This window comes from Leishmania major, chromosome 28 (genome assembly GCF_000002725.2).
Source record: "Leishmania major strain Friedlin complete genome, chromosome 28".
Taxonomy (NCBI): domain Eukaryota; phylum Euglenozoa; class Kinetoplastea; order Trypanosomatida; family Trypanosomatidae; genus Leishmania; species Leishmania major.
Window position 1 is genome coordinate 781636 of NC_007269.2, and position 16304 is coordinate 797939.

A 16304-nucleotide genomic window follows, 5' to 3' on the forward strand; every position below is an offset into this window, starting at 1 on the left:
GCTGTAAGATACAAGAGAGCATGGAGCAGATTTAGAAGATAAAAGGGAGAGGGAGGGAGGCGCCACTCGCAGACAATGGCATCACATATACACACACACATACACGCATGCACACACACACATATACACACATATATACATATATATATATACACACCTTCTTTCCTGAAAAGCGCGGCGTGGCTCAAGAGAGTAGAAGGCATCATCTGAAAAAGAGTAGCCGAGAAAGGGGAACGGCGCAAGGGGGCAGTTCAGATCGAGCCTCTGTACGGCTCATGAAACGCCAACGATGGATGAGTGACGGCCGCGCCGGCCGTCATGGGTGTCGTGAACGGCACCGCCACCGCCGGGAGTGGGCAGCGCTGCCTCGCCATTGCCTCTGCCATCTCACGCACCACAAGCCGCTCCGACGGCAGCAGGCGCCATGCGGAGGTGGCATACAGGGTCACCAGGGCGAAGATCATGAGGGCCACGAAGCGGTACTGCGGAACCGCGAGAATGCAAACGAAGAGGTAGATGCAGATAGCGGCTAAGCAGATATAGTAGGCTGCACTGCAGCACCCACCGGTAACGCAAGCCATTCTTCCTCTCTGTATATCGACTAGCCGTCCTACCGTAGGAAAGGTCCTTCACACACACGCAAGGAGCGTCCAAAACACAAGAAAAAGGTCAGGAGTTGATAGAGGGAGTGTCTCGAGAGAAAAGGGAGGAGGAAGCATGAAATGCAGTGTGCATCCGCTACAAAGGCTACCGAAGTTCTGTCGCCTTCCGCGGCGGAGACGCGGCGGCGTGTGCCGCCTTACACCCCTCCTTCCTTTTCCCTCCACTTCAGGAAGGAGAAGACAGCGCGCACAGAGAGAAAGAAGCGTTGTTTTGCCAACACAAGTAGCTGTTCGCGCCTCCCGCGGTCTCGTTCCACATGCATCTCTGCGGCATCCAGCTGCCACAGCGCATCAACACACACGACCGCAGTTGATTCTTCTCTCTTCTTGTCGACTTGTTACTTGGACCGAGTGGGTGATCATTGGTATCGCAGAATGGTCGGCAGAGTGTGTTCATCAGTGGTGACACGAGCATGCACACAAGCGCACTCAAGTGCGCAATTTCGATGCACCCCTCAGGAGAGAGCGAGAGAGAGAGAGAGAGAGATAAAAGTGAAGGAGAGACGGAAAGATGCCGAGAAGAGCGGACACCAAAGGCAGAAAAAGGAGTACAAGACGGGTAGAGGGGAGAGGGGAGAGGGGAGAGGGGACAAAGACGGAGAGAGCAACATACACGCGCGCACGCACGCACCAATGTGGCGACTGCGCCACCTTTGCCGGGTGGAGTGCGCGAGGGATGTGTGGGCGAAGGTGTGAAAGCGTGTTTGAACAGCAAACACAGAGAGAAAAAAAAAAGGATAGCGAAAGCAGTAAGCAAAGAGAAGACACCCTCGTCCGCACACACGCACGCACACGTCCGTATATAGACACATACATGTGCATCCCAATACACGCGCATGCACAGACGCGTACTGAGTGAGGGCAGCGCCGAGTAGTCGTAGAGCGAGCAGGAGAGCTGGGGAAGTTGGTAACCAGCTACAGGCGCGCCACAATGGTGTCGGTAGTAGCCCCGCCATCGGTGGTGCAAGCGTCATCGACCCGGGTGGGCGACTGCCGATGGGGAGGTTGAGCCTCCGGCATTTCATCCGCGTGGCCGCACGAAGAGTCCGATCCCGCAAGAGCGTAGAAGCCGCCACACCGGAGCAGAATGACCTCGGCGCTCTTCGTCTCCACAAGGCGCCTCTCCGATGGCAGGCGCCGCCAAAGGGAAAAGGCAGCAGTCGGTAATAGTAGGGCCCACACAATCACGGGGCCGCGCCATGTGGCGGACATGGCTATCACGTACGCCATGAAGGCGTACACGAGCATCAACCCACACCAGTACGTGACGACAAAGAGCAGCGGCTCAATGCGCACATCAAGTGGCGGCACCTCGGTGTGGCCTGCGTGCATTGCTGCCGCGGCCGCGACACCACACTGCGAGCTCTCTGGAATTACTGTGAAGTCCGGTGGTGGTGCAGAGAGCGCGTCCATCGGTGCCTCCATCGGAAAATGAGGAGAGGAATCTGTGTGGGGCATAAGGCCAGCAAGCTTCGCACGTCTTCTTTTCGCCCCTCGACGCAGCGGGGCCTCCTCTCGGACCAAGAAACAGGATGGCGCGCCTGATGCCGCGAGAGGGTGGCGGGTCGTTGATTTCTGCTGCCTCAGTAGGAATGGCCGTCCCCGAAGGACAGCAGAACCCGGATAAAAAGAGAAGACAGAACGAGTGCCGACGACGAACAACACGAATTGAGTTCTTTGTGTGCGTGTGTGCTTCAAAGATGTGCGCCGAGAGTGAGGAGGCGAGCGCGCTGTGGAATGGAAGAGAGAGTTAGGGGAAAAGGGAAAGGGGAAGGGGGTGTGGAGACGCATCGTCTGTGGGAGTGCGCATGCGTGAGCGTGTGACACAAACTGGTCCCATGCAGATGGGGGGGGGGGGGGATGCCCACAAAGAAGAGACATGGAAAAGGCACTTTTCGTTTCGGCGTTGTCAACGGCCTCACGCAGCACGCGCACGTCATTGCACATACACGCATAACATGGAAAAAGAGGAGCAGTCGCTGCAGCACCGTGTCCCCTCACCACCAAGCGAAATCACGCTCAAGTGCATATTCACTTCGTAGAAACCAGTACTCGCGTCCGGCCCGAGACCTGCAACGGAGGTCGTCAGCCCATACACCGACACTCCAAGCCTAGCGGGGAAATATGACCTGGTGGGAGTAAACACGCGCACACCACTGCCGCTCCCTCCCACCGCAAGCCATCACTAGTGAATCAGCTGCTGAAGGTAAGGAAGGAAAGGTTGAGACGGTGTTAAGACGAGGAAATCAGGCGCGTTCGAGAAGCACACAATATGGGCCTCGCGTCAGCAGTGTTGCGCTCGTTGACGATCTCTACGCTCTCCTATTGTTCTGGTCGCAGTCGACCTCGTGTCCCTTCCGCCGAAAGACGGTGACTCGAGCCGTTCAGGTGCCTCGTCCTTGAATGCACTTGTCCTCTCCTTTTTCATGCGTGCATACGCATCCATCTGCGCCCCTGTGTGCCCGACTGCACGCCAGTTGATGAATACTCCTGCCCTCACCGGTGCGAGATCAAAGAGAGAGAAAGAGTGAGGTTAAGAGGGACGAGAAGGTACTTGCTGTGTTCATGAGCTCCATCCCCGTTTTCTGGCCTGCCACGGGCAATGCCGCCAAAAGTTTCGAGCGCGGTCAGGCGGAGAATGCTCCGTGGCTTTAGGCGCTAGACTTTGTGCCATCGACTCGCCGTTTTCCACGCAAGCAGCAGCAGACAACGCACCAGGGGGGGGAGGAGGCGGGTTCTGTGCTGCGGCATATCCGGAGCACGTCGGTTTTCGCTTCACCGGTCTCGCCCGTTGGAGAGGAAGCGGTGTGCCATTCGCTCTGAGCGCTGTGTCCATTAACGTGAGTGCCCGCCTCGACGCTGGCCAAGCCTCCTGAAGATGCTGACGGTGTGGCCAGCGCACGTGTGCATTGCCTGCACCGACGCTTCCATCGCATGAGCGAACAACACTGCTGTGTGTGCTCCTTCGGCGGAGGATCGCTCATACTCGCGACCATGGGGCTACGCGGGACTACAGGCTGGGCATCTGCCGCCACGTGGTGGTGCCCCCGAATCCCTTGCATGCGCTGCCCGACACTCCCCCCACCACCCTCCAACCTCCGTCAACACTACCTTCAGCTGTGTTGTACGCATGACCAACCGCCACAACAGTAGCCGCAGCAACGCATGCCCGCTTTACACAGCGGCAGAGGCTCCGTGGCGTTCGTAAACTCAGTGCCCCGTATGGCACTCTCAGCTCTCACCTCTCCCAAGATGGAGCGGAATTCCCAAATAGACCCGACGTCACTGGCCAGCGTCTTGTGCGCCACCGAGGAGACGATGAGGAGAATCCTCACGTTTTCTTCGGTGTGCTGGAGCTCGAGTCCGGGGCTCGCGGAAGGCGATGTGGGACTGAGGCGCCTTGGTGGCCTCTAACTCCCTCCAAGAGAACGTGGCAGCACTCTTCGCTCGCCTTTTCTTCCGCTCGCCAGGTAGGGAAGCTTTTCGAAGCGCCACTTGCAGGTGCCTGCTGTGTCCGCCCTCTTCGTGCTGCGTCACGCACACCCCGGCGAGATCTACGTCATTTCACGAGAGATGTGTATGATGGTTGCGTTGGAGGTGCAACAACGCGACCCATCGGAGTCTTCATAATGGGGGTCCCGCAACGACACCTCTGTGATGCCACACTGATTGAAGGGCGCGTTGTCTTCGCATCAAACTCTGCGAGCGACAGGGCGAAGGTGCCTTCCTTTAGCATGACCAGCCCATGCGCACGTGGGGGGGGGGGGGGGCGTGCATGATCGCATGAAAACGTTATCGGGGCCAGTCCGGCGTGTGTGAGGGGAGCGCCAACATGGCACACAGAATGTGGCGTGAATGGGCCAACGTCGGACATGTAGTCTGTCAGTCGCTCTCTACCTTTTTTTCAGTGCAGCGGGGAGGTGATCGCACGTACGAGGCGCGGGAGACAAGGAGAAGGAGGGAGGAAGAAGAGAGTCCAGATACGCCATCCTTCGGCCTTCCTTGATACACGTCTATGCTAACACATGCGATCCGCACAAAAGACGGCTGAATATGTGGGGAAAGGGGCACATGTAGCGCTAGCAGATAAAGCACTACAAACCCAAGCGCTGATGCGTGCGCCCGTATGACCATCTGATGTTGAATGCATGAATGTGAAAGTAGAAACCTCTACAGCACATGAGTCCCAACACGCACACACGTGCAACGAATCCATTTAAAAGGAGAAAAAAAAAACGATCAGCACTATATAGCGTCAACACGTATACGAGGAATAGGCAAGAAGCAACCTGGCAAGGAAAAGGAAAACAGGAGTCGGCAGCGTTCACGAAACGCTCCGTGCACATCATGCACGCACGCACACGCACACACACACACACATACACAGAGAAAACGAAAAGAACGAAGCAGTGCACATGCCTGTGCGGGCATCTATGTGTGTGCGTGTCGGCGCGTGTCGGTGTGCGTGCATGTACAACATGCACGTGTATACACCTATCTTGCATGTAAAACCGAAGCGGCAGAAGGCCTGAAGCGAAGAGAGAAGAAGAGGCCGTAAAAAGAGCAGCCACACAAAGCAAAGAAGGGAAAACACCGACAAGACCAGGAGGAGGAGATGTCACTGAGCACCAGGCCTTGTGGTGGCCGTTGTCGTTGCCTGTTGATTGGCTGTCTTGGGTGTTGCTTCTCTTCGCCCTGAGGATCCCACACACGTACATGCAGGGGGGGGAGGGGGGCAGAGAGCCTGTAAAGCGTACCTTGGTTCATCGTATCGGCTATGCAAGAACAGAGCGCACACACGCACAACCGAGTAAACAAGCGAGAGAGAGAGAGGGCGCATAAAAGAGACAGGTAAAGATGACTGAAGAGACGGAGCACAAGAAAAGAGAGCCGCGTGACAGCACGGGAAAGTGGAGACAGACAGAGATGCATAGCTGAGGAAGAAGAGAAGAGAAAGGAGAGAAAGGAGATGCCTTAACGTTTAAGCGCATGTTCGTCTGTTGATTTCGTAACCTCGAAATTCTTTCTTCACAAGAAGACGAATGAAGCAGACAAAAAAAGCGAGGAAGTGAGGAGCAACGCGTGCAGCCGACACACACCTTCAAGCCTCATCACTGCCGCTACATGCACAGAGACGAAACGACGCCAACTAGCAGAGAAATCCAAAGCGGGGCGTGCGCTGAGACACAGCATCGCCTGTCCTTTTCCTCTTGTTTTCGACAGAAAGCCAATCAGTCGGCAAGAGCGAAGGGAGGGCGGGCAAAGGAAATCAACCATGCAGCGGTCGTGAATAGCAAGCCAGGGGAGAGATGTGAGTGCGCAGTGGAGGGAGAAGCGAGGGAAAGGAGAAGGGAGGTGTCTTCTCAGATTTGCTTGTCGTGATACGCTCGAGGTAGGCAGAGACCTACCTGACCACACGCAGAGCCTCCTCTTCGCCCTGCCACCATCACCACACGTTTATTTTGCCCTTCCTGTTTCCCAAGCGATTCGATCGGCATTTTTCATGCGCGTTACTGCTTTTCTTTGTGCTTGGGATAGGGGGTCTGCCGGTGCCCATGCAATGCCTTCCTGCCTCTGACCTCCGATAATCCGCTCACATACCCTCTCCCTCGCTGCTGTGCTTCGCCGCTCATCCGTGCAGTTATTGCTCCTCGTTTAACGTCGTCTCCCGAGTCTGCTTTCTCTCTCTCCCTCTCCTCTACGTCTTACTCACGACTCCCACAGGATTAGGACTCGTCTTAGCTGCCTTCGTCGCGCTTGATGTTTGTCGTATCACATGCATCCCAATACAAAACAACAGAGAGGAAACCGCGAAAAGGAAACGTTGATAAATAATCTCGGTGCGTCTTAATGCGGTTCGAAGTCCTACTCGCGTTCATCATGGTGTGTGCGTGCCTGTTGAGGGGTGCGTACTTGTTCGGCGTGCCGGTCACTGGGTAATTCTCGAGTCCAGCTGGTGTTGCACAAGCCTCGCACACCCTCATCCATTCGCTTGCCCTTTCCGTTTCGTGCAGCGGCTCACAAGCACACGCATGTGCGCTTCATCGCTAACAGCAAATATTCAAGCGCGCCATCACACCCGCTATCAGCCCATGTACTGCGTGCACTCTCGCTCTCACCTTCGCCTATTTCCTCAATCATCCTCGCTAACGCGTGTGTGTCTCTGTTTGCATGCCCCTCTCTCTCATTCCCGTGCGCTACTCGTTTTCTGGACGTGTCCTGGTTGTACTGCAGAGGTGACACCCATGAAACGATCGAGGAAAATAACATAGAAAGTTATTGTGCATGCACTCGACTCCGTTGGTGGAAGAACCACCAAGAACTACAAAAAAAAGGAGCACACATGCGTACGCATACGTGTTCTCACACGAGAACGTGCGCGGGCGCTCGTGCATGTGTGTGTATGCGTGTGTGCGAGACATGGAAGTCAGGGAGGGACAGGGGTAGCACAAAGCTCCCCGTGCACTTGGATTGCTGTGTTCATTGCGTGTTTCTGTATGTATGTGTGTGTGTGTGTGTGTGCTCCCCTCCATCAATCAGAGAAAAAAAAAACAGTTGAGATAGGAGAAAAAAAAAGGGCAGGAGCCTGATGACGCCCACTGGGCCACTGGAGAGGGAAGGGGAAAAGGGGGTAAGCACCGGGAGAAGACAGTGGGAGAGAGAAAGAGAGGGGAGAGAGGACCACTCATGCTGAATGTCGTCATGAAAACGGGAAAGCACGCGAAAAAGGCAACGGAATAGCATGCAAGCCACACAGAGGGCAAGGAAAAGATGGAGAAAAAAAGGCGGGGAGCATGGAGGGGCCATTCGAAGAAGAGTGGAAAACACCAAAGGCAGCGAAGGCGTTGCGAGACGTCGAGAAGAGGAAAGGCGACGGAGGAAACGCGTGAAAGAAACGAAAGGACAGCGGGCTTAGCGGCGAGAGAGGGGTGGGGGGGGGGGGAAGAAGAAAGCGTATAAGGGTGCCTCTGTGTAAGCATGCATGCGTGCATGGGCGTCGGTGCCCGTAGTCGTGTTTCACTTCCCCGCGTGTGCAGTGCAGACTCAACTACGCACTCCGATGTGCGGAAAGACCCCGGACAGTCACTCACGTCTCACGAGAAGACAGTCATTGCCGATGTCGAAGAAAGCATACAGCAAAATAAAACAGGCTTCATCAGGTAGGGCTCTAGCATCCGCCACCTCAGCCCCCAAGGGCCGCAAGAGAGGGTATCCACGCATACGGGGAAAGAGAGAGACCGACGGGTACGTATGCCCACATACGCACACATGCAAGCAAACACAAAGATGGTCAACGTTATCAGTCACGCAAAGAAATTCCAACGTGTCATTCTAAAGCCGAAAAGTCAGTAAATAGACGCATACACAACCACAGGTCTTCTGCCTCTGTCGCACGTCGGCTATGTGAGGGAACCGGCTCCGCCAGCGCCGCGTGGCGTCGTTCAGCCCATTGCAATGCCACTGCCTCACGGCGCAGGCGAGGTCACGGATCACGCTCAACATCACCGCAGCGCAGCCAACGGCAGAAAAGCGGTAGGCGGGTGCATATGTTCTCCGAATTGTCGCACGGGGCTCGTCGTGCGCTGGCCCAAAGCGTCATCATCACGACGGCGCGTGCCTCTTCCGCACAGCGCCGCCCCAGATCGGTCCGCCGACACCGAGAGTGGGCACTACACCCTGATTCCGCGGTGAGGTAGATAGTATCATGAGGGCCAGCACTAAGGTCAAGATCAAAAACAACGAAGCCAAGGTATGCATGAGAGTTGAAAATAATTTGAGGAGTCCACACACAAACGGCAGTGGTCAGAGGCGGGAGGCTAACGACAGAAGAATCCACAATCGAAAAGCAGAGTCAAAACAGAAAAGTGAGACTGATGTCAGCGAAGACGCCCTGAATAAGGGGAGAAAAGGAAAACCCATGTATCCTCTCACACTTGCACACACTTGTGTACTTCAGCACAGCGAGACGTTCCCGCAATGAATAGTTTTGCAGTTGCTCGGCTTCCATAGACGTATGTGCCTTGTATGCGATATGCATAAAAAGGGAAAAAGAGATGTGCAACTGAATATGCCACCTCACCTCATTCATTGCACAAGTCGAAGCTGTCGTTTAATGATGCTTCCGTGTGTGGGGGGAGGGGAGGGGGGATTCAAGTCGTCTCTGCTCGCTCGCGAACACGCAGAAGACACCTCAACAATCGCCAAGGCAAGTCAGACGAAGGGCCCAAGACGGAAAAGTGAGAAAATAAAATGTGAAAAAGGCTGAAGAGACACACACACTTACACACACAGAGAGAGAGAGAGAAAGAGAAAGGTGCAAACAACAAATAATTCTGTTTTCTCACGCGGAGAGATGATTAGAGCGAGAAAAAAAATGAAGGAGCGCTGTAGTCACCCCATCTCGCTCTCTCTCTAATGGGCGTTGCCCTTCCTGCACATGTGTGCGCCTGTGTCGGTGACGTTGTTCACGGGTTCGGTCAACACATCCTCAGCGCCGCCGTCGCGGATAAGGGTACACCCAGAGAGGAGAAAAGGCAAGAGGGAGAAGGCAGTGTAGGGATTGGGGGGGGGGGTACACACTGAGAGAGAAGTGGCGGAAAGGAGTGGGCGGTGGCCGGAGCAACCGCGGAGACTGCACAGCAATGGCCTCCCATTCGCTCCCTCCTCAGCTGTCCATTGGTCCTCCTTGCCCTTCCCGATGAGCAGCAGAGAAACCGACACACACGAAAAAAAAAACAAAGAAAAAAGCAGCAGCCCACTTCAGAAGAGATGGAAAAGGAGAAGGCACAGAGACACGCAACATAAGAGAATAAATAGTTACGCTGGGGACGAAAAGAAAAGGAGGAGATCACCATCGCGGGTGTTTGTGCTGTGGTTGTCTTTTGTGTGGGGCGGTCCCAACAGCCGCGGCACGTGGGTGCGTGTGTGCGCGTGCGTGTAGAACTCACTCCATCGTTACCCCGTATCAACTTTTGAGGCAGTAACAAGGAGACTTGAGGAGAGGGAAAGTCGTACAAGCAGGTCCAGAAACAGACACAGGTGTCGTGGCACGGCAGCACAGCGAATGAAGGATCTGCAGAACGAGAGCGAGAAAGAGAGGACAGGAAAGGTAAGGTAAGGTGGGTCACTGCCCCCTCTCAATGCCTCTGCGCCAGTGTTGCATGTTTCTTGAGTAATGAATGCGAGTTGTCGAGCAAGCGGGGCATGGCGGTGCACAAATACAGACAGAGCCAGCTGCGGTGCTCGCTAAGGGGGGAGGGCCGTTTCAGTGCGGACCTGACAGCCCTTCCGTCAGGAGAGCCTTTCCGCGCTGTCCTCCTCTCATCGGCAAACAAACCAGAAAAGGAGGGGAAGGGCCAGACACGGGCACGAGGGGATACGCCTCCAGAAAGAGCATGGACAAAACACACCCACACCCACACACAGAGATAGAGGGAGGGAGAGATGAAACAGAAGGGAACGTGCAGAGAGGGAAAGAGAAACGGGAAACTCAAACACGTAACCGATAAAAAGAAGAACAGCCAAGACGGAGAACCAAGTAAAACGAGGGGAGAAGAGATCCGGGGACGACTGAAAAACGGTCACAAACTGAGTAAACGAGGGAGTCGGACACACTTATAGACAAGACTGAGAAAGAGGAAGAAAGGCGGGCGTGCAAAGCTAAAATTTTGATAGTGCCAGGGGCATGGGAGGGGAATGAGAACCTCCCATGCACAACTACTTCACAAGATGCTAGTGGAGTGGAAAGCCGAACACAAAAAGCAAAACAGCAAGAAAAAACGCAGCAACAAAGTGAGAGGATCAACCAGACAAAAACGAAAGAGAAGATCTGCGTGCGCACAAAAACAATCGTGGAACAGAGAGGGGTGTGGGTGGGTGTGGTGGAAAAACAGATGAAGGGAAGGGATATGGACAGAGAAGCCATGAAAAGAAAAAGTATCGAGCGAGAGGAGGTGAGTAAGACATGAAAGACAACCATAGGAGAACCGTTCGGCGGGCGCTCCCGTGCGTCTGCTAGCACGCACACGCACACACACACGTGTGTTCAGCAAAAAACAAAAAGCAACAACCATAGGGGTGATGGCGGAGCACCATACGAGCCGCACAACGGGAGAATGAACGACCGAGACGAAGAGACCAAACGAGAGCATAAAAAAGATGCGCAGACACAAGAACAAAACAGAAAAGTCGCCATACTGTTTGCATATGCTTTTTTTTTGCTGTTGTGTATGTATGTGTGTGTGTGTGTATGTGGGGGGGAGGGAGGGAGAGAGGGAGGGAGGGAGGGGGCGGGACCGAGGAGACATCGGTAGAGTAAGCAGTACCTCTCCCCTCCTTTAAGCCGCCGCCTCCCTTCTTTTTTTTCTCTTCGTTTTCCGCAAGTCACAACGTCCCCCCCCCTTCCCCCCCCCCCCCACGCACACACTTCAAGTGCACGTCCTCGGCCCCTCAAGTTTTGTTTTCCCTCCCCTCTCCCCTTTAGCGCTCTTCCTCCCTCATCTGTCGCTCTCTGCCTTTCTCATCTTAGCACAGCGCACTGTCGTGAACTATAGTGGACGCTTGCGTGAAGCCTTGCCGTCGTTTGCGCTTGTGAGTAGACGGGCGCTGGTGCATATGCGAGAAAAGGGAGAGTGCTGCTGAAGGAGAGAGAAGGATAGGAAGAACGACGGGTATGAAGGAAAGGGCAGAGGAGCCTGGTGATGCACGTGTGCCCAAAGGCAATATATATATATATATATATATCAGAAGCACTGTGAAGTACGCAGCACAAACTTCGCACCTCCGTAGAACATAATGAAAGATGAGAAACGGTAGAGAGCTCAGCAAGTGCGTCCCATCGTCGATGTCGCAGCAATAAACCACTGGAGGACATACAAACAGTCAAAACAACAGCAGCACAAGACGGGAGCCCATCGGACGGAGAGGGAGAATAGTTGCGTTGCGTGAGGCGATGACACACACCAAGGCTGTAGTGTCGCGCTTGCTAAACACAAGAACAGCAATGAAAAAAGCGAGGGAAAGGCAAAAGCATCTCAAAGTAGCGTGCGTTTTCCACGACGGGCATGACGATGGGGTCACTCCCGCATCTCACGCAGGGCCCGTCTTAGCAACAACAGGGAAGTCCTCCATTTCGTGCTGATGGTCGCCCAGCGCCATCGGCATGGGATCCAGAGGAGAGAACATAATGTTTTGATGAGGCAAGTAGGCCGACTTGTCCAGCGCGCTGTCACAGCTACCGGTATCGTCAGTGGCTCCCGCCTGGGAGTCCACGCGAGCTTCGCTCCTCACCGGCGTCTTGGCACTGGTCAGGGTGCGCAGGCTGGTTATCGCTGCAGTCGTCGCCGAGATAGGGTCTCCGACTGACATGAGCGGCGGAGGTGGTGACCGCGTGCTCCTCCGCTCCTTGCGCAGCGACGAGTCGCTTTCCTGCCGGTCGCGCTGCTCGTTACAGCCCTCCTCGTCTCCGCCACCTGGTGACACCAAGCAATTTCTATTCTCCCGCCTCTTCTCTGAGTTCAGGGGCAGAGGCAGGGCGGACAGCTCCACGTTTTCCGCGTATACCTCGGCGGTGCTCGCCTCAATCCTCTCCATAGATTGCCGTCTCGTGGATGGCTGCGTCGGCGCCATCGTGGCGAGGCTCGGGGCTGCCGGCGTCGACGAAAGGGAGTGGTCCCTCGAGTGTTTCCGAGGGCACGGCATGGGCGTCTTGCCGTAGGCAAAATCCACCAGGGGGGCGTCGTGCGACAGCACGACATTGCCCATGAACGAGTTCCGCATGAGCTTATCTGCCGTGCGCACGCAGTGCCGCAGGCCAGATCCTGGAATAGGCGACGTAGTCGGGGGACAACAAGCGCTACTGTCACCGTGGATCCCTTTCTGGCGAAGCGCGAGCGCCGAGGAGGTAGGGGACCCGCCACGCGAACGAGAAAGAGTCGGTGCCGCGCCGCTGAGGTGCGCATGGGAGCGGCGCAGGGGGGTGTAGAGAAAGAAGGAGATGTAGTCGCGTATGACCTTTGGTAAGGGGAGATCGATGATGTCGCGCTTCAAAAACACACGCAGCGCCAAGGCCACAACACAAACCGCGATGAAGGCGACGAGATGGGCGACCATGCGCGCGGTCAGCCACAGCCCGTATGAGTACCGGCCCCGCCGTCCACTTCGTTGCACGTCGCTCGCGTGCGAAGCTCCTGTGTAGAGGCTTCTGCTCATGGAGGTGTTCCCGCAGTGGCCTCTAGTCGCGGTACCCTCACGCATCTCATCCCAGAAGCGGGACTCGTCGTCAGAGTCGCCCTTCTCGCCCTCATCGTCGCTCGCGATGAAGCTCTCGATAGAGGTCAAGGAGGTGAACTCAATGCCGTACTTAAGGATTTCCTCCTTGGCGGACGTGCGCGAGCTCCGGGTGCGCGGCTGTACGGCAAACCCTTTTGATGCCCCCGGCGTCTCCGATTCGCCCCCTTGCACAGCGGCGGGGTCTCCGCAATGAAGCGGCGAGGCGGGAGAAACGGTGAGGGGGAAGGCCTCCTTGTGCGAGCGTCGCGAGTCAGCAAGCGAGGACCGCTGGCGAGGCTGCTGTGTCGAAATGGTGCTGCTGTTGAGGCCGCTGCTAACGCTGCTGCTAAGGTGATCATGATTAATGCTCTGGTAGAAGCCGTCGTCGACGTCGTCCTCGTCAGACAGCAAGGAGTCCACAGGTGGGCAGTCTTCGGAGGGCATCTCCGTGATCGCCCCCTCGGTCTCAGGCGCGCTGGCGGCGGGTGGCACCAGCACCTCTCCAGAGAAAGCACTCGCTGAGGTAGTTGGGCTCGCCGATGGTGAGTGTAGCTCCAATCCGGTTATCCACGGGTGCTGCAGAAGCTGTTTCACAGACCAGCGCTGGGTCGAGTCTATGCACAACATGTGCTGCAAAATGTCCTCGATCAAAGCCGGGATGGGGCGTGGGATGCGATACGTGGTCGTCTCGATCACTTCGAGCAACGCGTCGGGGTCGCCGCGCGAGCAGCGGTACGGATACCCGCCGAAGAGCATCATGTAAAGAGTGATGCCAGCGGCCCAGACGTCGACCTTTCGACCATCGTAGGAAGGGTGCTCATGAAGGAGCTCAGGGGCACAGTACTTCAACGTCCCGCATGCGCGGTGCAGCTGAGCGCCAAGCATGGAATGGCACGCAAACCCAAAGTCAGAGAGCAACAATCGTGTCCGATGCTTGTTCAGCAGAATGTTCTCCGGCTTGACGTCACGGTGGACAACGTTGCGGTCATGCAGCGCGGACAGCGCCAGCAGGAGCTGCTTAAAGTAGTACCGCACTCGATCGTACGGCATGAACGGGGTGGCTGACAACTGCAGCGAGTCCATCACAGAGCAGCCAATGGACGACGACACCTGCAGTTGCCTCAATTCCTGGCGTCGCTCGCGAATCAGATCCAGCAGCGTTCCACCCTCGGCGAGGTCCATGACAAGGTAGTAATTGTGCTTGGATACCATCTTATCCACGAGCCCAGTCACGTAGGGAGAGCTGCCAGCAATCTCGAGTGCGTTGACCTCGCGAACAAGGGCCCCCGTCATCTTGTTCCGAAGGGCCGCCTTCTTTTCCACAATCTTCACGGCGTAGGTCCGCCCCGATGAGAGCTCCGAGCACCGCCACACAGTGCTGAAGGCACCACTCGCAATGGGAGTATCCAGGCGGTATTGCACCACATCGCCGATCACTTTCCCTGTGGCCATTTTGTTGAACCTCTCCTTCTTGTCAGTGCCTTTCGCTGCAGTTTAGCCGTCCAGCGCAAAGACGGGGGATGAACGCGAGAAAGGGTGCCGATGGGATCGCAGGAGGAGGAGGAGATGCAGACAACGGCACCGAGGCGGAGAGACAGAGGGCGGCCCAAAGGCGCAACACACACGAGCAAAAAACAAAATGACGAGCAGCACAATACAAAAAAACAAACACGAAAGAGGCGATCAAGTGCTACAAGCACACACACACACACACACAGAGAGAGAGAGAGACACAGACACACAGGCACACAATACACTGAGCTGAGGTGACACAGGAGTTAAAGAGCAGAACCTGCAAGCACAGCAAACACCACAGAGAGAATCGACAGCAATGAGAGGGAGGAAAGGCCGAAAAAAAAAAACAGACACACGCACTACTGGAAACGACAGAACACTAAAGATGGAGGGGGAGTGAAAGAGGGGGAGGGGGCAAAGACAGGGCCAAAAACCATCGACGCACAAAACATACGCGCGAATTCCTTTTTCCTCTTTTGATATTTTGATGGATGATGACGAGAACCTGTGTGCCTGCATGAAACACTGAATACATGAGATGCTTTCTGTCTCTTCGTCTTATCTCAATCCTTATCCGTGCAACTCCCTCTGCTTCATCTACTGGTTTCTTCCACTGCCCGTTCTACTGCTCACTGTGCAAGTGTTCGGGTGTGCTACTTTGATCACCGCACCCTTGACAAACCCGTGCAGACACACGAATAGAAACGAAACTACAAACCTCAAGAAAAAGCAAGCAGCAGCACCCACGAGAAATGGGAGTGAGAGGCAGAACGAAAGAGAGAAGGCGGTATGAGGCTGAGTGCGCAGGCCTCAGAGAGAACCAGGAAGGAGGAGGCGTTTAAAGCGATACAACAACGAAAAGAAAATACCCGAGGAGACGTCGACGTGGTGTGGGTCTTTGGTACGCGTTGATGGACTGCGTGGCTTAAAGCAGCACGGACACACTTTGGAAGCAAAGTCTGCGCTCTTACCCAACGCAGTGCAGCAAAGCAATACAGAACGGTACTGTGCTAGCCGTGTGTGCCGTCGTCGCTCCTCTGAGATTTAGTCAAAAAAAAATTTTTTGAGAAAGGCAGCGGAGACGCTTTTAGTATCACCAAGTGTCTCCACAACGGCAGCCTCTGCCCTCGATCGCGTATGTGTATGTCGAACACTGCGTTCGGGCGTGTGCGAGCTTGACCTCGATACCCGTGCGATACGAGCGTGCCTTTTTCGCAGGACACACACACACACACACACACACACACGCACACACACACCGTCTCGCTGATGCTGAGTGGTGTACCTGTGCGAAGTCGCTCACCTTGAAAGACCACGAGAGCAAAACAACGTAGGAAGCCGTCAGTATAAGAGCTCCTCAAACACTGCAGAGATACACGCGCGCAAAAAAAAAAAATAAGCGAGGAGGCGCGGCAAAATAAGGTCGAAGAGAAACCAAACAAAACGGGCAAGCAAGCAAGTGGAGTGAGATATAAAGGGGCAAAGGTGTATTGTTAGGCCCCCTCCCCCCTCGACACGACAGACAGAAAAAGTGCTTTCCTTGCGTAAGGGTCTGTGATGGTGGTTGCCAGGCGGGGTCTATGCACCACGAACACACCCCAGCGTGTTTGCTTGCTCTCTTTTTCTTCCTCCGTTTGTGTGCTGTGAATGTATTTGATATTGCAGAAGCGTGTGGACCTACACCCCCCTACGATCAGATGGTGGATGTCATCAAGCGTTGAGAGAGAACGAGAGAAAGGGGGGCGGGATATGGATAAGGTCGAGAGAGAGAGAGAGACTCGTGTGTGTGTGTGTATTTGCTCGACACCCCGTGTGGACGCAGCATCAGTAGTGCACATGAGCAGCGCCGTTCCTTTA

The 16304-nt window shown here is 55.3% G+C and overlaps 2 protein-coding genes across 2 annotated transcripts; both read right to left on the minus strand.

Moving 5' to 3' along the window:
* Positions 1-251: 251 nt before the first annotated feature.
* LMJF_28_1995 (conserved hypothetical protein) lies at positions 252-581 on the minus strand (the record flags this gene model as incomplete). Its single annotated transcript, XM_003722025.1, has 1 exon — positions 252-581. The coding sequence occupies one exon, from the start codon at positions 579-581 to the stop codon at positions 252-254; it is 330 nt and encodes a 109-aa protein (XP_003722073.1).
* An 11169-nt stretch (positions 582-11750) lies between these two features.
* Positions 11751-14384, minus strand: LDK (putative protein kinase; the record flags this gene model as incomplete). Its single annotated transcript, XM_001684430.1, has 1 exon — positions 11751-14384. The coding sequence occupies one exon, from the start codon at positions 14382-14384 to the stop codon at positions 11751-11753; it is 2634 nt and encodes an 877-aa protein (XP_001684482.1).
* Between the last annotated feature and the right edge of the window lie 1920 nt (positions 14385-16304).